The sequence below is a fragment of the Nicotiana tabacum genome, chromosome 10 (assembly GCF_000715075.1).
Source record: "Nicotiana tabacum cultivar K326 chromosome 10, ASM71507v2, whole genome shotgun sequence".
NCBI lineage: Eukaryota > Viridiplantae > Streptophyta > Magnoliopsida > Solanales > Solanaceae > Nicotiana > Nicotiana tabacum.
Window position 1 is genome coordinate 63,505,759 of NC_134089.1, and position 26,297 is coordinate 63,532,055.

Below are 26,297 nucleotides of genomic sequence, written 5' to 3' on the forward strand. Positions count from 1 at the left end.
ATAAAATTAGAATACAAAAAGGTAGGGTAAATGATAAAATAAAATTATTTAATAATAATAAATGGCGAGATTGAGAGAAAAAGACAAGGTAACGACGCGACCACACCATATCGGTCGTTACATAAAGTGACACATTCTGTCGTTATGTAACGACGGATTTAACGATATGATACAATAAAATTTAAGTACAATCAAAATAAATATTGTATTTAAGTAACAATACCATACGATTCCGTGGGTAACAACCATCCAAACAAGTTGTTAGTTGTATGAGGCTCTTTTTTGTCTCATCTCAATCTTACACTTCTGGGTCCACAAAAAATCTGGATCCACAAAACTGTGAGACAAAAAAAAATTGTACAACTAGTGTCAGTTGTATGAAACACAAAATAAAGTTTTTTATTTTGGCAAGTCCGATGTAATTGGGATATCTTGGCGGGGAGAGGGGGATTGGTAGTTGAGGTCGAGCCATCAAATGGAATTACCCGGTGACAGGAGTTTCATATCGTTATTGCCTTTTGGAGTTATATTTATTTATTCATGAAAAAAACATTATTTTAAAAATACCAGCACATGTAACGGAGCCCACCATCGTCACCAGGAATCCCAATCATAAAAAAAGGGATTGGAGGGAAGGAAGAAAAGGTCAAATAAACGACGTCGTATCCAAAAAGGACACAAAAATGAATCTGTAATATTCAGGCTTCCCCTTTCGTGGCGTCGCAAAATCGACTCGCGGCAATTCAAGAACACAATCAAACCAAACCTGTACACCTATACCTATAAATATAGCACAGTGTAAAGATACAAATTTCATGCAGATAGAGACACGGTTTGAGTTCTGAGGAGTGGAGGGTTTTTCTTTTTCTTTTTTCTTTTTTTATTTAGAATTTAGAATTTAGAATTAGAAGCGTGGGGGCAATTGTGAATTGTCTCCTTCACCGAATTTTACGTTCTCATTTTTTTCTTCTTTGATATTAATACTACCAGATTTAACAACACATATACATATAGATTCTATATATATTATCCGATTTTCTCTCTCTAACCCCCTTTCTCCTCCTCCCCCCTCTCTCTCTCTCTAGATTTTCCATGTAGTCCAATACCAGTCGTATTTCTCCGCCGCAGATGCCTTATCAAAAACCCTAGGCTCTGTTTTGGGGATAATTAGGTATATAATTTTGGTTGTTATTTGTTATGGGTTCTTGCGGAGGTACAAACAGCCCTGTTACGATAATGGAGCAACGTTGGAGCTTGTTGTCTAGCCCTGATCCTATGTCAATTAGCGAGGACCGTTGGCTTCTTGCTGAAGAAACCATTCAGGAAGTGGTGAATTGTATTCACCCAACTCTTGACACTGAGGAAAAGAGAAAAGATGTGATTGATTACGTGCAAAGACTCATTCGATGTTCCCTTGGTTGTGAGGTCAGTTAATTCCCTTTTTCAGTTTGCATGCCTTTTTTTTCCCTCTACAGTTAGTTGTGTTGTTGAATTCAGTTGTTAAGCTGCATTCCTTTCACTCAATGGGAAATTGATTACTACTTGTTTTTATTTAATTAATGCTAATTGAGGTTATGATTATTCTCTGACCCGCTTTTTATATCTGATAGCTTAGATTTCTGTGTAGAGAAGGTTCTATTTAATGTTTGGCTTCTTTTTACTAATCTATGATGGTACCGGTGCGCAAGAAGGAGAAACAAAAAAGAGTATCAAAGTTGTTTTGGGCTTTTTAGCATCATTGGATAGAATTACTTGACAAGAGGGGTTGCTCTGATGGTAAGCAACCTCCACTTCCAACCAAGAGGTTGTGAGTTCGAGTCTCCCCAAGAGCAAGGTGGGAAGTTCTTGGAGGGAAGGATACCGGGGTCTATTTGGAAACAGCCTCTCTACCCAGGGTAGGGGTAAGGTCTGCGTACACACTACCCTCCCCAGACCCCATTAAGTGGGATTATACTGGGTTGTTGTTGTTGTTGTTGGATAGAATTACTATAATCTTGGCAGTATCTTGTGGTGTTAAGCCTCGAAATTGCTTCTGACAGTTATCCTCACCTACCAAAATTATATCTATTCATCGGTATTTATTGTGGGCCTTTCCGAATCATGCGATAGAATTACTGCAATCTTGGTGTTCAGCCACAAATTTGCTTCTGGCAGTTATACTCCTTTACCAAAATTATATCTGCCCATCAGTACACCAATAGAAGAGAAAGATGAATGGTCTATCTTATGCATTTTTTACTTTACTAATAGAAGTATAACTGCCTTTTCAGCTACGAGCATGGAGTCGTGCTCCGACTGCATCAAGTTTGAACTTTTGATGGTTCACCTAGAAAGTTGTAGAAATATCTAGCAGCTAGCCATTTTCTTACTAATGACACTCCTCTTCGAGCTATTTGATGTTTCTTTTTCTGTCAAGTCATTAGTAGCGCCTTTAAGATGATTCTATATATACCTCTGAATCAATTCAATTTCTTTTGAAGTTCATGATCATACTTTATTCTTTCACTTCTGTGTTTGTGCATATCCTACCACAGTTTTAACCTAATCCAAGTGCTATGGTTAGCAGATATCCTACTGCAGATTTAGCCTAATCTATTGGATGCTTAATTTTGTCTTAATCTATGTTGCTCGGCCTCTCGGAAAATGTGGATGGGTGCGTGTCGGATCCTCCAAAAGTAGTGCATTTTTGGAGGATCCAACCCGGGTGCGGCAGCTGTTTTGGAGAGTCCGCGCAACATAGGTCATAATGCATGTGTTCCTTACAACAGGTTTAAGAAATGCTATTTGTTAAAATATTCATGTCATTTCCAGATATTGGGGCTTGAAAATCTCGAAAGAATGTTATGTGTCGTTATCTGATTTTTGGTCTTATAGAATAAATAGTATGTTGATAGTTTGACGTATGGTTGCGGGATGGGCTTTTCCTGGAACCTGATTAATTGGCCTCTATAAGGATTTATTGGTTTGACAGGTTACTGCGAAGGTCTTTTAGAGGATTATGGATTGACCTTTAAATTAGCGCTCCTCAAACATGACATGTACTTAACTAATTTCTGGATGGTAGACCAAAATATTTCTGAGTTATAAGATGTAATTTTGTGGTTGTCAATGGCTTTACATTGTTTTTAACTTGTTATAGCATGCATTTACATATCTATGACATATTACAGCGTTAATCTTATTAGTATCATTTAGTTTTAAATTTTCTAGTGATATGTAATCGAAGTTTGATGTGAAATGAAAAAGAAATCATCTTATTGCTTATGATCTGAATTTCGGGTAAAAATTGTTAAACTATTCTCACTTCAGATTAGGTCCCGGTTGTTTTTCTGATATTGGTTGAATATGGAAGATCTTGCTGCAGATTGAACTATGCGATTTTTTTTTTCTTAAACAAAGAATTACCTTACTTTCCAACTGATGATCCTTGAACTGAACTAGTCAATAGGAAAACTTTGCTTTTCTTTTTCGGTAACTGAATAATGCTGAGGCTGATTGCTTCTTGTACAGGTTTTTCCATATGGATCTGTACCATTGAAGACGTACCTTCCTGATGGTGACATCGATTTGACTGCACTGAGCAGTAATTATGGTGAAGAGGCATTGGCCCGTGATGTTCTTGCTGTTCTACAGGAAGAGGAAAATAGAGAAAATGCTGAGTTTGATGTCAAGGATGCCCAATTCATTGATGCTGAGGTTTTTTCTCTAAATCTTTATGGTGGAAGTGTTTTGTTTTCAAGATTCTATGAAACAAGTTGAATGAATAAAATTCTTCGCAGCTCTCTGCAGTTTCTAGTTGTTTTCACAAATATTTTCTCAATATGCTGCTGCTCAAGGAAGTTTATTTGATTATAGGCATAGTGGAACCTTCATCGTTCTTAATTTATTTGGAGGTTTACATTGTGATTTTAGATCGACAATTTTGTTTTAGCATTTTGGTTGTCTTGAAGAATCTATTAATAGTGTGTAATAATTCAGTAGTTTTATCACCTATGCTTAATTGATCTTCTGATCGTTTTATTATTGAGAAATTTGGATTGCTGGTGGCAGGTAAAGCTCGTGAAATGCCTTGTACAAAATACTGTGATTGACATATCCTTTAATCAGCTAGGAGGACTCTGTTCCCTTTGTTTCCTTGAGCAGGTAAAGCTCAGAGCATATTGTCAATATTCACATAATCTTGTTGGAACTTGTGTGATAGTTCAATTGTGTGCTAATTTTTAGGAAAGATTGTTGCGAGGATCTCGATTATGGAGGAATGTGAAATAATTCTATAAGCATCTATGGCACAGACTAAACCCTTTTCTGGGTTTAGGTATTGATTCACTGGGGCAGTTCAGTGTTCGATGATGTAGGATAATGAGTAGTCAGATCTTGTCTCTCTTTCCTGACCGTGTCCCCAAATCCCAGACAATGTTTATTTTCAACTGTTAGTAACTTCGCTAGTTATATATGTATGATGGTGTTGACATCTACTCTTAACTTCCTCTCTGCAGTGTGCTTACCTATCTTTCCTTCCAGTTTGTGTTTAAAAAAGCAACAACAATAACAACATACCCACTATATTCCCGCAAGTGGGGTTTGGGGAGGATGTTTAGAAAAGAGATATAATAAATGTCATAAATGTGATCTGTTCACTTGTTGTTGGGACTTGGGTCAGCTTGTAGACTCAAACTCCGCAGAGCATTTGCTTATCTCCCTTCTACTTTCTGTGCAAGTTCGGACAGCCATATGTCATAAGTACAATCGTATTACTCTGTTTAATGTCAGATGTGGTTATGAGTATCTGATCCTATATTCTTCTTGATTTCTTTGTTCCTTGAGCATAGATAGACCGTTTTGTTGGTAAAAATCATCTTTTCAAGCGAAGCATTATTTTGGCAAAGGCTTGGTGCTATTATGAAAGCCGTATTCTTGGTGCACACCACGGGCTGATTTCCACATATGCTTTGGAAATTCTGGTCTTATATATATTTCATATGTTCCATTCATCATTAAGTGGTCCTTTAGAGGTAAGTGCTTGCTTCATGCTTGTCAGTTTTGGACATTTTCGGTTCGTATGCATGCATGATTCTATTTAATAGTCATTTTCTTGCTCTCTTTTAGGTTCTCTACCGATTTTTGGATTATTACAGCAAATTTGATTGGGACATCTATTGTGTCAGTTTGAATGGTCCAGTTCGCAAAGCATCCCTTCCTGACATAGTGGGTAAGCAGTGCATATTTTTTCATTCTTTATAAGTTGCTTGTACTATCTCTAACATATTTATGACCCTCTACGAATTTTTGGCTATGGTCATGCATGAACGTACAAAATGATTGGATATCTTTTTATGGTTTAGTGGCAGGAAGAATTTGATATATCCTTCTTCAATGCTTTACTTATGGTTATCTCTTTTCTCTCTCTGCAGTTGATATGCCAGATAATGTAAGGAACAATGTGTTGCTTAGTGAGGAGTTCTTGAGAAACTGTATGGAAATGTTCTCAGTTCCATCCAGAGACGTTGAGATGAACACACGAGCATTTCAACAAAAATATCTAAATATAATTGACCCCTTGAAAGAAAATAATAACCTGGGGCGCAGTGTCCACAGAGGTAAGCTTGAATCATTACTTTCTACTTTGTACCAAGAAGATAATTACTCCCTCCCGTTCGATTTATGTGACACGCCTTACTTATTAGTTCGTTCCGAAAATAATTGACATTTTTATATTTGGAAACAATTTAATTTTACCCATCTTACCCTTAATGAGAAGCTTTTATAGCCGCATAAATGTTGTGGAATGTTTAAGACCACAAGTTTCAAGCCACACAACTATTATGTCATGTTTAATACCACAAATTTCAAAAGTTTTCTTTTTTCTTCATAAACTTTGTTCCAAGTCAAACTACGGTACATAAATTGAAACGCACCGGTTCCCCCTTCACATTTTCTTGTACTTTGTTTACTTGGAGAATGTTGTAAAGAATTTAAAGAATCTTATGATCTGGTTCTGTGGTTTTGGTCATTGAGTATTAGAAGAAATCTTTTTCTGGATTCTTCGTAAGAGTTCCTATATTTCTTTGCATTCTGATTTTTTCCCAGAACAGGATTACTAAAGTTACCGTTTGATTGGATTCAAGGACATCAAGTGGTCAAATTTATTCATTGAATTACTGGCAAAAGATGTACTTGTTACCTCTTTCTAGATCCCTGATAAACAAATACTTGTAGTAGAGACCTTTTCATTTATAGCCAATACCTTATGAGTAATCACGCATTTCTACTTAAATGACTATTCTCTAACTGGAGGTCAGTATTGGAGCATATATAATTTCTATCACCATGACCTGCGTAGGAACAGATAAGTTTTTCGAGAAGTTCCTATACTTGTAAGCTTTAGCATATGATTTGTACCAACTATGTTAGATATAAGAGCATGTTTTTGGTGTTTTCTGTTGGTAATATTGGTGGATTTGTTTCCTTCTTTTTATTCATCACGTCTAGATTATTACTTTGATTGCCTCCAGGTAGTTTCCATCGAATACGTAGGGCTTTTAAGTATGGGGCCTGCAAGCTTGGGCGCATTCTTTTGTCACCATCTGATAAAGTTGCCAATGAGATCAAGAAGTTCTTTGCAAACACCCTTGAGAGGCATGGATGCAAACATTTTGCTCATTTACAGAATTCTGGCCCAAATTTTGATGATGAAGGCACATTTTCTTCATTGTTCCCTGCTGAATTTTATTGTGAGGATGACATTCTGCTCAAATTTTCAGAGGGTGATTTGGAGAATGATAATGTGGAAATGGTTTATAAATATTCAATACCAAGATCTGCACTGGAGAGTAACTCGATGAATGGGGTTTTGTCATGTATGGTGTCAGGAAATGGCTACTTTTTAGATGGGCAAGCAGTATCAGGACTTTGTCTATCTAGAGATGGAAATGATCTTGCAGCTTGTATTTCTGCAAATCTGAATGTTATGAATGGTACATCTGAGTGTTCAGGTACAGGAAATAACATCAGTTCTCCTTCTGGGAAGCAATACAGCACTACTTATTGTAACTTCAGTGAACCAAGTGCTGGACATGGGAACTGTGGGCCTGGAAGTTTGTGCCAGAGTGACTTATCTGATTGTATTGATGAGAAGTTGGGCTCTGATTTTTGGGTAGAAACCAGAGATAACCCTCTGGAGAGCAGCAGCATATACCAGTCAGGTACAGAGTATAGCGAGGACATCTGGTCTGGTGGTTCAGCAATCTCGAGCCCAAAGACCAGCATTTTAGAAAGTTTATCCCTTGATATACGAGAAAAGGACTCTGCTAGCTTGGCTGGAGATATGGAAGCTATAAATCCTTTAGGCGACCTAAATGGGGACTATGATAGCCATATACGCAGTTTGCTTTATGGACAATGTTGCCATGGGTTTTCTTTGTCAGCACCTGCACTGTCCAATTATCCATCGTCACCATCTTGGTTTCAAAGTGAAAACTTCTGGCATACTGTCCAACAATCAATGCCGCAGAGACATCAACCTTTCTCGCAAATGAATATGAATAATATGCTTGTGTGTCCAACTGTTCAACTTTCTTGTTACTCTCTACCATCTACTGCTATGTTAAGTTCCGAAGTGAAAGAATCGGCACAGGGAACAGGCACTTACTCTCTGAATACGGTATTTGTTTCCTCCTTTTTCTGCAGGCTTCTCTTTCCTCTTTTTTCACGTATTTCAGTTTCTCTAAGTATGCCAGTCTTCCCTTTCTAAAGCTTGGGGTCTTTTTGATTTGATTCTCCTCTTTTTTCTTTTAGGAATGTCTGAGCATATTTAATATGCAAGGCTCTGTTTTCGTCAATAATTTTTGTGAAGCTCCATTTTTGTAAAGATTTTATTTGGATGTCTTGCAGAATTATTCTTGTCCGGAGATACCTAAAGGATGGGACCGGAATCTGGCATCCGGAACTTATACTCAGTTGTACATGTATAATAGCAACCACATTAACGGTTGGGTTCCTGCTTTTTCTGAAACTAACTATTCGGGAAAATGCATCCAAGAGGTTTCAGGTGTACAATCTACTGTTCAAAGTCATGGGGAGTTTGCTGTACCGGGCCAACCTCATCATATTAATGGTTGGGTTCCATCTTTTTCTGACACTAACTCTTTGGGAAAATGCACCCAAGAGGTTTCAGGTGTACAATCTACTGTTCAAAGTCATGGGGAGTTTGCTGTATCGGGCCAACCTCATCATATTAATGGTTGGGTTCCTGCTTTTTCTGACAGTAACTCTTTGGGAAAATGCACGCAAGAGGTTTCAGGTGTACTATCTACTGTTCAAAGTCATGGGGAATTTGCTGTATCAGGCCAACCTCATCACATTAATGGTCGGGTTCCTACTTTTTCTGAGACTAACTCTTCGGGAAAATGCACCCAAGAGGGTTCAGGTGTACAATCCATTGTTCAAGGTCATGGGGAGTTTGCCATATCGGGCCATTCTCATCGCCATATTGATAATTCTCATGCCAATGATTTCTCAAGATCATGTAGACTAGAATTTGGATCTGTGGGGAAGCTTACCAAGGATGTGCTTACACACTCCTCGGACGATGTGCTCCCGGTCCCGAGTGTCTCGCGCAGTGTGTCATGTTCAAAACCAGCATTGGGTAAAAATGACAGGTAGGATGACAATGTTATGTTATTGTTGGACTTGTGGGAAGTAGTTTGGTCCTTTGAACTTTGTTGCCGGAAAAGCTATCTAAAGCACTTTCTGATTTGGGCTTTCAGGACTTCAGGTCATTTATTCCGCCTTAAGAATGAAGATGAGTTCCCTACTCTGTCCCTGTGAAAGTTGTAGACTGATTTTCGACTTGTCTAGAGACTGAATGGGAATTTGTACCATAGATGTTAACAGAAACAGAGATTCTAGGCAGACAGGAGATAGAGACTGGGGAGATAAAGTTATAGATACTAAAGCAGAGTATGTCTTTTTGACTCTTTCTTGGCTTTATTAAGTACATTACTAATTTTCTCGGTTGTTGTGCCATAATATTTATATAAATGTAAAAAAGGTAGGGGAAAAAAAGCTCATTGTACAGTTCTTTTGGCAGTATACCCTCACTGTGAATGTGATAATTCCTGATTATCGCGTTCAGAGGTTCAGGACAGATTGTAGCCGCTTGGCACTGTCTTCTTAGTTACTACATCTTTTGGGATAATTCATCATCAATCTTGTGGGTTTTGTGTGTTATGTTGTGGATAATTCCATGATATTGGATAGAATATTTGATAAAGAACACAATGGGAAGTGAGCCTTGTGTTTCATTTGACCGTCATGCATTAATGCTAATAACTGTGACTGCTGCATAGCATATTATTGATGAATTCTTAGTACTGCATTAGTACCTTTTTTTTTTTAATAAAAAGATTTAAATCGGAATTAGATGGACTTGTAACTCATTCTCGGTACCAAGGCATCAACTTCTTGGGTCTACATTGTAGGATCTAAATATTGGTCTTTCTTTGTGAGAAGATAAAACAAGCTACTTGATGTTTCAACCCTTCTAACTAGTGTTTATTTCTTCTATAGGGTTCTAAGTGTAAATTGAAGATCTTATGCTAGGATTAGTTATCCTGGTATTATTTTTTATCCACTGTTTGGTATGTTGTATTTAAAATGATAATTGCATAATTTCTAAGAAGGTATAAGTTATCCCGACACTAATTACCCCACCCTCTACATGGTATAAGTTATCCCGGTACTAATTTTAATCCCGGGATAACTTATACCAGGTTTGCTAACCAAACAAAGTATTAAGGTGGTATTAATTTTTTATATCAGCACTATACCTTCTTATACCTCATACCAAACGACCCCTTAGATGTTTCATAAATGCTACCGTGTTGTTGGAACAAGAACAACAAGCTTTGCTAGAGAGTCAATGGTTTAGTTTGACCGGTTATTCCAACAAATTGTATAATACTAAATTTTCCAATAAAAATAAACTTTTTTCAACGGTCGAATCATCTCGAATTCTCTTAGGTTAACTTTAAGACCTCAAAAAAAAATATTACTTACTTCCTCCTTTCCAATTTATTTGGTGTTTGATTGGGCATATGAAAGAAATAGTTTTGAAGTGGTTTAAAATAAGCTAAAGAAATTTTTGTAGCTATATATATCATCAGATTAAGAGTAAAATAGTAATTTAAAGTGAATTGTTGCTATACGAAACAATATTATTCTTCTTGGAATGGATTGAAAAGGAAGAGTGTTACATAAATTAGTACAGAGGAAGTACTAGTAATTTCATATGTTAATTAAACTATTGACATTTAGCATAACATGGAAAGTTGCAATTCTCATATTAGAAATAATAGATGAAATGAGCTATATATGCTTGCTTTAACAAGTGTTTTTATGATAGTTTTTTAGGTGTATTGTATTTTACCGTCGAGGTACATCGTTTGGAAGTACTAATTTTTGTTGGTATTGTTCGATTGAATGTATATTAATTATTTTCTTTCATGCCCGTATTGTTTATAAAGTTATAAACGAGTCATTTGACATACCTTCTTCTTGAAATACTGTAATTGGTATATCTCCAACAATGGAAACATTAGCTATCACATTTATATACCCAAAAGAATTTAACTGTAATCCCATTAAGTCTAGTCATGAGCTAACTAGAATGCACAAAAGAATACAATCTGCATCATCGAAGCATTCCCCGAAACGATAGAATAAAGACTCGTAGGAATGGCCACCACTGAGATATAAGAGTGGCGCACCACCAAAGCGGAAAGGAGTGTGGCTCTAACTGGTTGTATCGTTCCCATTTACGACCAAAAATCTCACCAACGGCCGTGATGACATCTAACATGCTGGCTAGGCGAACCAATCACACAACAATCAAATAAACAATAGAAATAAATCAATATAACAAGTCTAATAGCAAGTTAAAGCATAAATAAGTCTAAAACCAACTTCAATAGGCGAAACAATAATACAATCCCCCAAAAACTGATGTCAACGAGTATATGAGCTCTAAGAGTGTTGAAAAATAATAGCCTAAATAAATACAACACTTTCAGAAATAAACAACAGTCTCAAAATAGGAAAAGAAGGTGACTTCGAGGCCCGCGAATGAACATGCTGCACTACCTCAAGTCCCCTGACACTACAATGATCTACTCCTCAGCTTTGCTGATGCCAACACCTGGATCTGCACAAAAATATATAGAAGGGTAGTATGAGTACAACCGACCAGTGTACTAAGTAAATATCAAGACTAACTTCAGCAAAATAGTGACGAAATTGGTCAACTGACCATAAATAAATATGATACCAGAATCTAGCAAAAATAGTATATAAAATGATCAGATATAACTAACAGAAATAGTAACATACTTTCAAATAAGAATTTTACTGAAGACTCATATTGGAACACCAAATCAACATGTATATAGATGATATGCATCACAGAGTATTATTATACGGAAAATGGCCTAAAATGCCTTTTTACTGTATGAAATAGGACAGGTTAGCTCTCCGTTAAAAGTTGGTCTTTATTCTGCCTTTGCCGTCAACAAATGGGCTCGTATATGCCCTCCATCACTAACGGAAGATTCATAAAGTCACGTGGAATATATGCGAGGGCAAGTTAGAACTAGTTCGAATTGTACAGGGGAATATATGAGTCAGTTATAATAATAGTCATTTCTCAAACTTCACAACTCCAAATCAGTTTACTTAGACACCTATTTGACAACACCAAACTAATTATCACAGCAAATAAACTCAGTCATAGATACAACAAATGAACGGTAATGACTTTATTAAATCCTTGTATAAAAACATAAAGCTTCATTACATAATTAAAGACAACAATTAAGCCACAATAATACTAACATTACATATCATTTCGCACTGATCCAAAGAACATAACAAGACATCCCAATATCACACAAATGAAAATTCACATCTTCTTCTGAAATGTAGCATCAAGCACAACTGAGTACTCTAAATCGGTCACTTTCTTCATTAGAACATTTCTTCCCAATACCAAGGCTTCTATTACTCCATGATCGACGAGCATCATAACATTCTCAAGATCAAATTCTCCTTTGGAGAGCATGTCTTTCACGGATTAGAGCTTCCTTTTCCTTCTTTAAACTGCATATGAGATTTGAAACTCTAGGAGGAAGCTCTTCATCTTGTCATTCCCAATAGGAATATTTTTCATCCTAAAAACCAAAAATAAATAAAATAAATTTACAAGCAAATCGGAATAATTAAAAGAACCCATCGGAATTTTTACTTATTTCATGCTTCGGGCACTTGAAAAAAATCTTCTCCTAGCATTTAAAGGTGTCCATGCCATGAAATAATGAGCAGTAAGTCCGTAATGACACCTCCTATTCGACCCATTTGACTTACTAGAACATTCCGACATTGTCTTTTGTTGTCTTTTGTTATGATTCGACGCCTTTGAGCTACTAAAATTTAATGAAGTCATTGTTGTTCATTTGAATGTTTGTGTCTATGACTTAGTTTATTTGCTGTGATAATTAGTTTGGTGTTGTCAAATAGGTGTCTAAGTAAACTGATATGGAGTTGTGAAGTGTTTGAGAAATGAATATTATAACCGACTCATATATGACCCTATACAATTCGAACTAGGTCTAACTTGCCCTCACATATATTCCACATGGCTTTATAAGTCTTCCGTTAGTGATGGAGGGCATATACGAGCCCATTTGTTGACGGCAAGGGCAGAATAGAGACCAACTTTTAACGGAGGGATAGCTTGTCCTATTTCATTTAGTAAAGGGGCATTTTAGGCCATTTTCCGTATTATAAATGCTGAATATGTGAGTCTATAATGTCTAAGTATAAATAAGACTCGGTGTCATCAACCAACACTCCCCAAGTGTCCAACAAACCTATACACACAAGGCCAAAGGTACAATGGGAGATCACCTAACTCCGGAGGGACGAATCTAAATCCATGCGCTACACGGACAACTCACATGCCAATAACAATAACACTCGCACGGACAACTTACGTGCCACAAAACTCATCTCGCACAGATAACTCACATGACTCAAACTCGGTCTATATAAGAGTTTTCATATATATAGTGTGTGCATACACATTATAAATAGCATAAGCGATATATATGGACACAAAAAATATACATTCAAAGACATGTGTATGTGAACAGTGTGACTGCGGCTAGAACAAGCATAACATGATATCACAAATAGCCATTTACGGTTAATAAGGTTCCCAAAGCCTAAAATATGGGTTCCTAGTATATTGGGAGAGCTCATGTAGTCACACAAGAATAGCAATAAGTCATAAATAGCATACGATGTAAATTCAAAGTATAAAATAGCTTAAAAACTACCCTCGAGCATGAATAGTTCATGACATTCGCGTTACACTCGCCACCATGCATATACAATGTCCCTAAAATGTAGCAAATAATCAAATAAGGTCAATTTACTAGGTAGATTCTCTCATACCAAGTTGGGCAAGATACTTACCTTATACAAGCCCAATCAATCCTCCAAAATAACTTTTCCTTTAAAAATAATCTCCAACCGCTCAAATCTAATCAAACAATACCCAAATAAGCCAAATAAACCCATCGTAATCAATTCTAAATAATAAGGTTTCAATCTTTAATCAATTCCTAAAAAATCAACAAAAGTCAATCTGGGCCTACATGGTCAAAATCCGAGCCTAGTGGTTGATCATGTTTACCCATAACCCCATAAGTCCAAATATGTATTTAGTTTTCAAGTCCAAGTCCAAATCGATGCTCAAAACCTAAATTTACACTCTCTTAAGTTGTAGACAAAACCCCAAATTTTACTTTAAAATTTTATAATATTAGGGTAAAAATTCATGAGAAATCAAGATATATGATCAATCCAAGTACAAATTACTTACCTCCAAGACAGTAGTGAAATCCCTCTTCAAAACTCTCCTCTCATTCTTCAAAAACTCATAAATGTGAAAAATAAGAATCCCAAAATTTAGACTTAAAATGCTCCTAGCAAAACTACCCTTCGCGAACGCAGACTCAGCCTCGCGATCACGAAGCACAAGTTGCCACCCATAGGAAATCCTCTTTCGCGATCGCGGACAGACCATCACAATCGCGTAGCTTCACCTGGTTCCTTTATACAAACGCGAGCAACACCCCGCAAACACGATGCCTAGCTGCTTCCAACCTTCGTGAACGCGATACCCCCATTCACGAACAGGAAACATAATAGCTCTCAGTCTAAATCCTTCATCACAAATGCGAGACACCCCACGCGAACGCGATGGACACCAAATACCAGAAAATCTGCCACAACCAAACATGCCTCACGTGGTCTGAAAATTCACCCGAGCCCACCCCAGGACCCCATCCAAATATTCTAACAAATCCATAAATACTAAACGGACCTATCCAAGGCCTCAAAACACACACGAAACCATCACATCTAAGAATTAAAGGCCAATCCACATGTCGAACTCTCTTAAGTTATAAACTTCTAAACTTCCAACTAAGTATCTGATTCATACCTACACACCTTGGATCTCAACCAAACTTTGCACGCAAGTCCCATAAAACAAAACAAACCCATCCTCAATCCCGGCAACAATTGGAGTTCGATAACCCCAAAGTCAACTATCGATCAAACTTATGAACTCTCCAATTCTTCAAATTGCCAACTTTCGATAAATGGAACAAAAATCTTCTAGGAGAATTTATAGCCAAATCCGAACATATGCCCAGGTCCAAAATCACCATACGGACATGTTGGAACCATTAAAATTCAATTCCGATGTCGTTTATCCAAAAGTTAAACCTTGGTCAACTCTTACAATTTAAGGCTTCCAAAATAAAATTAAGTATTCTAATTCACCCCCAAACCTTCGCGGATCCAGATTGACAATCCCGATAAGTAATAAATATTAAATACACATACAAGAAGCATCAAATATGAGATTGGGGCTCTAATACTCAAAACGACTTGTCGGATCGGTATATTCTCCACCTCTTAAACAAATATTCATACTTGAACGTATTTAGAAATATATCTGAACTGCTGAAAAGATGTGGATATCTACTCCGCATATTTGACTCGATCTCCCAAGTAGCCTCCTCGCTCGGTTGGCCTCTCCAAAGCACCTTCCTCGCAGGTTTGACCTCAACTTCCGAACATGCCTATCAAAGTGGCCACTACTCTTCTTTATAAGCCATATCCTTATCTAAATGCACCATGATAAAGTCCAAAACATGCGACTTGTCTTTATGATACTTCCAGATCATATAAATATGAAATATCGGATGAGCTCCCGAAAGACTAAGAGGCAAAGCAAGCCTATAGGCAACCTCACCAACCCTCTTTGACACCTCAAATGGACCAATAAACATCGGACTTATCTTGTATTTCATCCCAAACCTCATCAATCCTTTCATGGGTGAAATCTTCAGAAGTACCTTTTTGCCCTCCATAAATGTCATATCACGAACCTTCTTGTTTGCATAACTCTTTTGCCTGAACTGAGTTGTACTAAGTCACTCCTGAATTAATTTCACCTTTTCCAAAGTATCACGAACTAAATTTGTACTCAATAACTTAGCTTCACTGGGCTTGAACTAACTAATAGGAGAACAACACTACCTACCATACAAAGCCTCATATGTAGCCATTTGAATGTTAGACCGGTAACTATTATTGTAAGCAAACTCCACCAATGGTAGGAACTGATCCCAATGGTCTCCGAAATTAATAACACGTGCTCTCTCAATATATCCTCAAAGATCTGAATAGTCTGCTTGGACTGCCATCCATTCATAGGTAAAATTTATGCTAAGCTCCACTTGTGTACCCAACACACATTGAACGGCTCTCTAAAAGTACAAAGTGAACTGAGTACCCCAATCTGAAATGATAGAAACAGACATATCATGCAAACGAACAATCTTTCTCGTGTAGATCTGTGCCAACTTCTCTAAAGCGTAAGAAGTTATCAATGGGATAGAATGTGCGTACTTAGTCAATCTATCAATAATGACCCAAATGACATCAAACTTCTTTAAGGTCCGTGGTAAACCTACCGCAAAGTCCATAGTAATATGCTCTCATTTCCACTCTGGTATAACCAACCTATGAGTTAAACCAATTGATTTTTGATGTTCATACTTCACCTGTTGGCAATTCAAATACCGTAAAATATGCCCAACAATATCCTTCTTCATCCTTCGCCGCCAATAATGTTGTTTCAAGTCACGATGCATCTTTGTGGTACCTGGACGAATAGAATACCTTGAACTGTGAGCCTTCTCAAGAATTAACTCCCTCAAACCATCAATATTATGAATACAAATTCGAATCTGAAGTAGCAATACACCATCATATCAAATAACCGCCTTCTTGGCACCACCTCGTTGCACTGTGTACTTCAACACCAACAAATACAGGCAATCATACTGGTGAATCTTAATTTGCTCAAATAGGAACGACTGCGAAATAACACAACAAGATCCTACTAGGCTCAGAAATATACAATCTTATATATATATATATATATATATATATATATTATATCCAAGTCCTGAATATCCATAGCCAAAGGCCTCTCTTCAGCTGGAATAAATGCAATCTTCCCATGCTCTCCGCCTTTTTACTCAAAGCATCTACTATCACATTCGCCTTATCCGGATGATACTAGATAGTCATATCATAATCCTTAATCAACTCAAGCCACCTTTGTTGCCTAAGATTCGAATCCTTTTAATTGAACAAGTGTTGAAGACTTCGATGATCAATGTAAACCTCACATGACACACCGTACAAGTAATGCCTCCAAATTTTAAGCACGTGTACAATAACTGCCAATTCCAAATCATGAACTGGATAATTCTTCCTATAATACTTCAGCTATTGTTGTGCATAAACAATCGCCCTACCCTCCTTCATCAAGACTGCTCCAAGACCAATGCGAGAAGCATCACAATACACGATGTATGGCCCTAAATTTGTGGGCAACACCAATACTGAGGCTATACTCAAAGTAGTCTTGAGCTTCTGATATCTCTCCTCACACTCATCAGACTATCTGAAAAGAGTACCCTTCTGAGCTAACTTAGTCAATGGGGCTGCAATAGATAAAAATTCCTCCATAAATGAGGATAGTAGCCTGCCAAACCCAAGAAACTTTGAATCTCTGCAGCTGAAGTAGGTCTAGGCCAATTCTGAACTACCTCAATCTTCTTGGGATTAAAAATCTAGCCAGAACTCACATTTTGAAAACTAAGCATAAAACTTCCAATCCTTCTAAGTCTGAAGTACTACCCTCAATTGTTGCTAGTGGTCCTCCCAACTACGTGAGTATACCAAGATATCATCAATGAACATAATTATAAAAAGAGTTCAAATAAAGCTTGAACACTCTATTTATCAAATCCATGAATGTCGCAGGAGCATTAGTCAAACCAAATGACATAATCAAAAGCTCATAATGACTATAGCGATTTCTAAAAGCTGCTTTAGGATCATCCGCAGCTCTAATATCTAATTGGTGATAACTCGTTCTCAAGTCAATCTTAGGAGAACACCTTCACACCTTAAAACTGATCAAACAAATCATCAATATGAGGCAATAGGTACTTGTTCTTGATGGTAACCTTGTTCAAGTGTCTATAGACAATGCACATCCTTATAGTGTCATCATTCTTCTTCACAAATAACACTGGTGCGCCCCAAGGAGAAACACTCTATCTAATGAATCCCTTATCAAGCAAATCATGTAACGACTCCTTCAATTATTTTAACTCAGTTGGATCAATACGATACAATGGAATAGACATCGGCTGAGTGCGGAGAACCAAATCAATACCAAAGTCAATGTTTCTATCTGGTGGCATACCCGACAAATTCGTAGGAAACACCTCCAAAAATTACCTCACCACTAGTGTTAAATCCATGGAAGGAACTTCTGCACTAAAATCCTGAATAAAAGCCAACCTTTCTCAACCATACGCTAAGCCTTCAGGAATGAAACCACCTCTCTTGCAGAATGACCAAGTGAACCTCTCCACTCTAGTCTAGGTAACCCTAGCATAGCTAAAGTCATGGTCTTGGCATGAAAATCCAAGATATCACGATACGATGACAACTAATCCATACCAAGAATTACCTCAAAGTCCACCATGTCCAACAACAAGAGATCAACCATAGTATCATACCATTAATAGTAACCACACACGGCCTTTAGACACAATCCACCATAATAAAATCTCCAACAGGGGTAGACACATAAATAGAAATATCCAAATAATCACGAGGCGTACTCAAATACAATGCAAAGTAAGATGCCACATACGAATAAGTGGAAACTGGAACAGACAATACTGAAGCATCTCTATGACAGACTAAAATAATATCTGTGATGACTGCATCAAAGGAAACCACCTCAGATCTACCATGAAACACATAACAACGAGCCTAACCTCCACCTCTAGGACAATCTCTACCTGTCTGACCTCCACCTCTAGCTAAGTGGGCAGGTGGTGTAGCAATTGGGGCTGGAATCATAGCCTGAGTGCGCTGCCATGGTGTAGCACTCTGCAATCTAGGATAATACAACCTAAGGTGTCCCAAATATCCACACCCAAAACACCCCTACTTAGGTAAGGCTACAAAACCTGTGACTGACCCCGACGATCAAGATACCCATTAAATTGACCGTGCCCTAGAGGTGCGTTGTAAGGACTATAGATTGAAGGTGAACTATATAACAACTATACCGAACGAGCACCATGGGAACTATAACTAACTGGGGTGGTGGGGAAGATCTGAAGTGCTAATTGAACTGGTCTAGAATAATGTCCTCTACCATAATGCTCTTTTTCTCCCGATGAGGCACCACTGAATTCTTTAGTTCTACGAGGCTTCTTGGCCTTGCACTCCTCCCTACCCTACATACGGATGCTCTTAGATCTCCTAGCAATCTCCACTGCCTGATGAAAAGTGGTCTCTGTCTCAGTCTCACGTGCCATCCCAATCCTGATACAAAGTGAAGACCCTCAATGAACCTCTGCACTTTCTCCTTCTTGGTAGAAATAAGAAAAGTTGCATATCATGATAACTTTGTGAACCTCATCTTATACCGAGTCACTAACATAATACACTAAACCAAATGCTCAAACTAGATGCAAAGTTCATCCCTTCGAGTGTGTGGACTGAACTTTTCCAAGAAGAGATGCGAAAATGAACCCATGAGAGAGGAAGTGACCAGCTGGCCTACCCCGCTCGTAATTATGCCACCACCTCTTGGCTGGTCCTCTCAACTAAAAAGTAGTGAAATTAAATCCATTAGATTCCACAAGTCCCAAATTACTAGAATCTCATAATACCTATCCAAGAAGTCTTGGGCATCCTCTGAAGGACCAGCTTCAAAGTGTGGGGGCTGCAACTTCTAGATTATGTCCACCCTTTTCTTCTCATCCACTGATATTGTGTCACGACCCAACTCCATGTCAGGACGTGATGGTGTCCAGCACTGTTTCTAGACAAGCCAACAGAGAACAACCTAGTGATTTCCCATTTTAATTAAGTGATTCAAACAGCTAACTTTTCTTAAACTTAAAGCATTTGATAAATAGCAGATTTTTAGAGCAATAAAAAGCAAAAACAACTAAAGAAAATCATAACTGTAAAAATACAACCCAAAATCGTAAGTCTACTAATATGTGCCAAGATCTAGTGTAAAAAGTATGAGGGCAACTAGTAGAATATACAAAAGGTAGCTATCCTACTGCATGAAATAGACTAGACATCAACAAACAAAAGAGAGACTTCGGCATGCTGCTGAACGGCTCGGAAGGGGGCAGCTCACCGTGAAATCTCGAATCAGGATCAAGTATGCGCGCCAGATGGGTAACCAGATGTAACTGCCTCAGATCCTGTACAATTACGTACAGAATTGTAGTATGAGTACATAAACAACATGTACCCAGTACGTATCCAGTCTAACCTCGAAGAGGAAGTGACGAGGGGTCGACTTTGACACTTACTATGGGCTAATAATAATATATTTAAAATGTTATGCTAAGCATGGATTTCATGAATAATACTGAAAGCTCAAAGACATGAAATGATAAGTCCTTCTTTCACAAATATAAATTTCAAATTTAGTTTTATCATTTAACAACTTACATTTCAAGGCATTTAAGCAATATCAATCATGGAGAGTTCCAAAAATTTTCATGCGCAAATTGTGCCGAGGTCATACGGTCCGATCCAACATAATATTTAAATTGTGCACTGTCGGAGGGTCGAATGGAGTGAACCATAGATGCATCTATTTAAATATGCTACCGAGACGTTCGGCCCAATCCACAAATAGCAATTATTTTAAAGAGCAAACAAATTTCTCATTAACAGTCAAGTATTTCATTCAATCTTCAAATAAGTGAATTTAGCCTTTTACAATTCTTTTATCAAATTCCAACATGACTTATGCAATTAAATTAGCAAGTAAGGGTGCAAACATTTCAAATAAAGCATGATACGGGTCCTAAACTACCCAGACAATAGCATGATAGTAGCTCCGTACGGACTCTTTTCACCTCGTACGTATGTATCCCCATAAATAGGTACACACATTTTATTTGATTCACCTATGAGGTTAATTTCCTCTTACAAGGTTAGAAAGGCGACTTACCTCGTCTCAAAGCCCACTTCCCGATTAAAGCATGTGCTTAAACCTCCAAATTTGGTGCCAAACGACTCGAAACTAGCCAAACATTGTATAAATTAATCAATATATGCTCAAAAGTTCATATCTCCACTATTAAAGTGATTACCCAACCCAAAATGCAAGATTCCTAAAATTCACCCCCAGGCCCACGTGCCCGAATTCCGAAATTTTTTGAAGAAAGTTATTACCCATACCCTAAGAAACACAAATATATGATTTTTACTAAGTTCCATAATCATTTTTGTGGTAAAATCCCATTTTTATTAAATCCTAGGTTTTTCATCTAAACCCATAATTTCTACCAATTTTCATATTAAAATCTACCCATAATCTATGTATTAAACTCACATTAAGTAGAAATTACTTACCTCACAAAGATAGGTCGAAATCCCCTCCTTAAAGCTCTCCAATCGCCCAAGTGTGGAAAAAAATATGATAAAAATGGCCAAAGTCCGTACTAAATGAACCCCCACTGCCCAGCGACTTTCGCACCTGCGGTGCATTGGCCGCATCTGCGGTGTCGCACCTGCGGCAAGACCTTCGCAGGTGAGCCTTTTCCTCACCTAGTCGGGCTACGCATATGCAGACACAAGGAGATGCATATGCGATCCCTTTCTGCTCCTGCGACCATAGTGCTCGCACCTGCGGTCTCGCAGATGCGTAAATTCTTCTACACCTGGTGCCTGGGCTTCCTTCGCATTTTCGCTTCTGCGGCTCATGGCTCGCACCTGCGGCTGGCCAAGCACAAGTGCAGTTATGATAAAACTGGAGCTTTAGCAATTGCTCCCAACTTATAACTTAGTCCGAGCCTTGTCCGATCGACACTCGGGGCCCTCTAGGCCCTACCCGAACATACCCACAAGTTTATAATCATAAAACAGACTCGCTAAAACTCTCAGAACACCGGAAACAACATTAAAACTAAGAATCGCACCCCAAAACTAATTGATTCAAACTTATGAACTTCAAGTTCTTCTATTTTCTTCCAATGCACCGAAGCGTACTTAAATTACGCAGAATGACATCAAATTTTGCGTGCAAGTCTTAAATGGCATTATGGAACTATTCCCGGTCTCGAAATTCCATTTGGACCTCGATATTACCAAAACGCACTCCAAACCAAATTTAAAGAACTTCTAAAATCTTCAAGAACTAACTTTCACTATTATGCGCTAAAACACTCCCGGGTCGTCCAAAACCCGATCCGAGCATACGCCTAAGTCCGAAATCATCATACAAACCTATTGGAACCGTCCAAATCCTGATTCTGAGGTCGTTTACTCAAAATGTTGACGGAAGTCAAACTTGGCCTTTTAAGCAAACCTTAAGGAACCAAGTGTTTCGATTTCAACCCGAACTCTTCCAAGTCCTAAACTAACCATCCCCGCAAGTTATAAATCAGTAAAAGCAAGTACGGGAAGTCTCATTTAGGGGAACGGGGTTCTGGAAAGCAAAATGGCCAATCGATTGTTACATTCTCCACCTCTTAAACTAATGTTCATCCTCGAACGGGTTTAGATTCATACCTGATGTGTTGAATAAGTGTGGATATCTGCTCTTCATGTCCTCATCGGACTCCTAAGTCGCCTGTTCGAATGGTTGGCCCCTCCACTGCACCTTTATCACGGAAATCCTCTTGAATCTCAATTGGCGATCCTATCTAGCAACAATGGTAACTGACTCCTCCTCATAACCCAAGCTCTCATCTAGCTGAATAGTGCTAAAGTCTAACACATGTGACAAGTCGGCGTGATACCTCCGGAGCATAGACACGTGAAAAACCGTATGAACACCTGATAGGCTGGGAGGTAAAGCAAGCTCATAAGCAACCTCCCCAACCCGCCTCAATACCTCAAATGGGCCTATAAACCTTGGGCTCAGCTTGCCCTTCTTCCGAAATCTTACAATGTGCTTCATCGGCGAGACTTTCAAGAGAACCTTCTCGCCTACCATAAATGATACATCACACGCCTTCTGATCCGCGTAACTCTTCTGTCTGGACTGTGTTGTGCGAAGTCTCTCCTGAATCAACTTTACCTTTTCCAAGGCATCGTTCACCAAATGAGTACCATATAACCTAGCCTCGCCGGGCTCAAACCACCTGATGGGAGAATGACATCGCCGACCATATAAAGCCTCAAATGGAGCCATCTCGATGTTGTATTGATAACTATTGTTGTAAGCAAACTCGGCCAAAGGCAAAAACTGATCCCATTATCCCCCAAAGTCAATCACACATGCTCTGAGCATGTCCTCTAAGATTTGAACTGTCCGCTCTGAATGCCCGTTGGTCTGTGGATGAAACGCCATGTTGAGCTTTACACGGGTCCCCGACTCCCTCTGTACGGCTCTCCAGAAGTGCGAGGTGAACTGGGGGCCTCTATCTGATATGATGGAAATAGGCACCCCGTGCAACCAAACTATATCCAAAATATAAATCTGGGCCAACCTCTGAAGTACAAGTAGTCACAATCGGAATGAAGTGTGCCGACTTGGTCAACCTGCTGACAATGACCCAAACTACATCAAACTTCCGCAAGTTCCGCGGCAACCTAACTATAAAGTCCATAGTAATGCGCTCTCATTTCCACTCTGGTATAGTCATCTGTTGGAGTAGGCCACCTGGCCTCTGGTGCTCATACTTAACCTGTTGGCAATTTATACATCTCACCACATACTCGACTATGTCCTTCTTAATCCGCCACCACCAATAATGTTATTTCAGGTCACGATACATCTTCGTAGAACCTGGATGAATGGAATACCGAGAACTGTGTGCCTCCTCTAGAATCCTCACTCTCAAGCTATCGACACTAGGAACACATAGACACCCTGGAGTCACAGAACACCATCCTCGCCAATAGAAACCTCATTGGCACCACCCTGTAGTACCGTCTTTCAGAGAACAGCCAAATGCGGATCATCAAACTGTTGAGCCTTGATTTGCTCCAATAATGAAGACTGGGCAACAACACATGCAAGAACTCGGATGGGCTCTGAAATGTCTAACCTCACAAGTCTATTAGCTAAGGACTGAATGTCCAAAGCTAGTGGCATCTCCTCTGCTAAAATGAATGCCAAGCTACCCATTCTCTCTGCCTTTCTGCTTAATTCATCTACGACCATATTTGTCTTGCCCGGGTGATAAAGAATGATGATGTCATAATCCTTCAGTAATTCAAGCCATCTACGCTGCCTCAAATTGAGATCCTTTTGCTTGAACAAATGTTGTAAGCTGCGATGATCAGCGTAAACCTCACATAACACCCCATAAAGATAATGCCTTCAGATCTTAAGAGCATGAACAATCGTGACTGCATAGGGTAGTTCTTCTCATGAATCTTCAGCTGACGTGAAGCATATGCAATAAATCATCCCACATGCATCAATACACAACCCAAGCCAATGCGTGAAGCATCGCAATACACCATATACTTCCCCGAACTGGAAGGCAACACTAGGATCGATGTTGTAGTCACAACTATCTTGAGCTTCTGAAAGCTCGCCTCACAATCATCGGACCAATGGAACGGAGCATCCTTTTAGGTCAATCTACTCAAAGGTGCTGCAATGGATGAAAAACCCTACACAAACCGGCGATAATAACTTGCTAACCCCAGGAAACTCCTGATCTTAGTCATCGCAATGGGACGAGGCCAATTCTGAACTGCGTCAATCGTCTTAGGATCCACTTTAATACCCTCGCCTGATACAACATGCCCCAAGAATGCCACAAACTCTAGCCAAAACTCACACTTGGAGAACTTAGCATACAACTTTTGTTCTCGCAATGTCTAAAGCACCACTCTCAAATGTTGCTCGTGCTCCCCTAAGCTACGTGAGTAGATCAAAATGTCATCAATGAAGACAATGACAAACAAATCAATATAAGTCCAGAACACCCTATTCATCAAATCTATAAATGTCAATGGGGCATTAGTCAAGCCGAAGGACATCACCAAAAACTCATAATGGTCATATCGAGTACGGAACGCAGTCTTCGAAACATCTGTATCTCGAATCTTTAGCTTATGATACCCTAACCTCAAGTCGATCTTAGAGAACACCCTAGCACCCTACAATTGGTCGAACAAATCATCAATACCGGCAACGGGTGCTTGTTCTTGATGGTAGTTTTGTTCAACTAGCGGTAATCAATGCACATCCGCATAGTCCCATCTTTCTTTTTCACAAATAACACTAGTGCACCCCAAGGTGATACATTTGGTCTGGCGTTCCTTTGCTAGCAACTCCTCAAGCTGCTCCTTCAACTCCTTCTACTCTTTCGGAATCATACGGTATGGTGGGATAGATATAGGTTGGGTATCTGGAGGCAAGTCAATACAGAAATTAATGTCACAATCTAGTGGCATGCCTGGAAGGTCAAAAGGAAACACATCGGCAAATTCCTGAACTACTGGCACTGAATCAATTGTCGGAGACTCTGCGTCGTGTCCCGAACATAAGCTAAATAAGCCAAATAACCCTTCTTGACCACACGTCAAGCCTTCAAAAAAGAGATGACCCGACTAGCTATACCAAAGGAGGAACCCTTCCACTCCAATCTCGGCAACTCTAGCATCGCTAAAGTAACAGTCTTGGCATGGAAATCAAGGATGACGTGATATGGGGATAACTAGTCCATGCCCACGATGACCTCAAAGTCGGTCATATCAAGTAATAGAATGCCCGCTCTAGTCTCGTAACCACAAAATTTGACCACACAGGATCGATAGATCTGATCTACAACCACAGAATTGCCCATAGGAGTGGACACATAAACAGGAGTACCCAAGGACTTGCAAGGAATATCTAGGAAATGAGAAAACAGAGATGATACATATGAATAGGTAGATCCTGGATCAAATAACACCGAAGCATCCCAACCGCAGATAGAAATAATACATATGATCACGGCATCTGAGGCCACTGCATCTGGTCCGACCGGAAAAGCATAGAATCTAGCTGGAGCGTCGGCTGGCCTCCACCTGACTGAACACTAGCTGGCTGACCTCCCCCTACCTGGCCTCCACCTCTAAGACGACTCCTACCAGCCTGTCCTCTGCCTCTAGGTGGCCGGACAGGTGGTGCTGTAATCATGGGCTGCTGGCCCTGCTACACTGCCTTGCCTCGAAGCCTGGGGTAGAATCTCCTCATGTGACTGAGATCTCCGCACTCGAAACAACCCCTTGGTGCGGTGATCTACTACCCTAAAGTCTTGTACTGATGGCCTGAAGACCCACTGGAAGAAGCTTGAATAGCTGGTGGGCGGTACAAACTCTCCTGCATGACACCAAAATAGGAACAGGAAGAACCCTGGTAGCTTGAGTACCCATTGGAAGAACCCTGGATGACTGGTGGGCGGTAAGAGCTCTCTAGTATGGTTCTGAAATAAGGTCATGCTGGAGCACCCGAGGAGGTAGTGCTGGATATATGGGCCTGCTAGGCTGATCCCTCCCAAACTGACCTCTGCCCCTAGCCGGGGCACTTCTAAACTCTCTAGAGAAACGGGTCCTCTTATCCTGCTACATTTGCTCTCTACCCCTCT

General features: G+C 39.2%; 1 protein-coding gene across 1 annotated transcript; it reads left to right on the plus strand.

Moving 5' to 3' along the window:
• Nucleotides 1–700: 700 nt before the first annotated feature.
• LOC107820077 (uncharacterized) lies at nucleotides 701–9,207 on the plus strand. Its single transcript, XM_016646294.2, has 9 exons — nucleotides 701–1,425; nucleotides 3,511–3,696; nucleotides 4,051–4,143; nucleotides 4,830–5,012; nucleotides 5,107–5,209; nucleotides 5,412–5,597; nucleotides 6,513–7,660; nucleotides 7,891–8,657; nucleotides 8,766–9,207. Exons 1-9 carry the CDS (start codon nucleotides 1,198–1,200, stop codon nucleotides 8,824–8,826), a joined length of 2,955 nt encoding a protein of 984 aa, XP_016501780.2. The 5' UTR covers nucleotides 701–1,197; the 3' UTR covers nucleotides 8,827–9,207.
• Nucleotides 9,208–26,297: the final 17,090 nt, after the last annotated feature.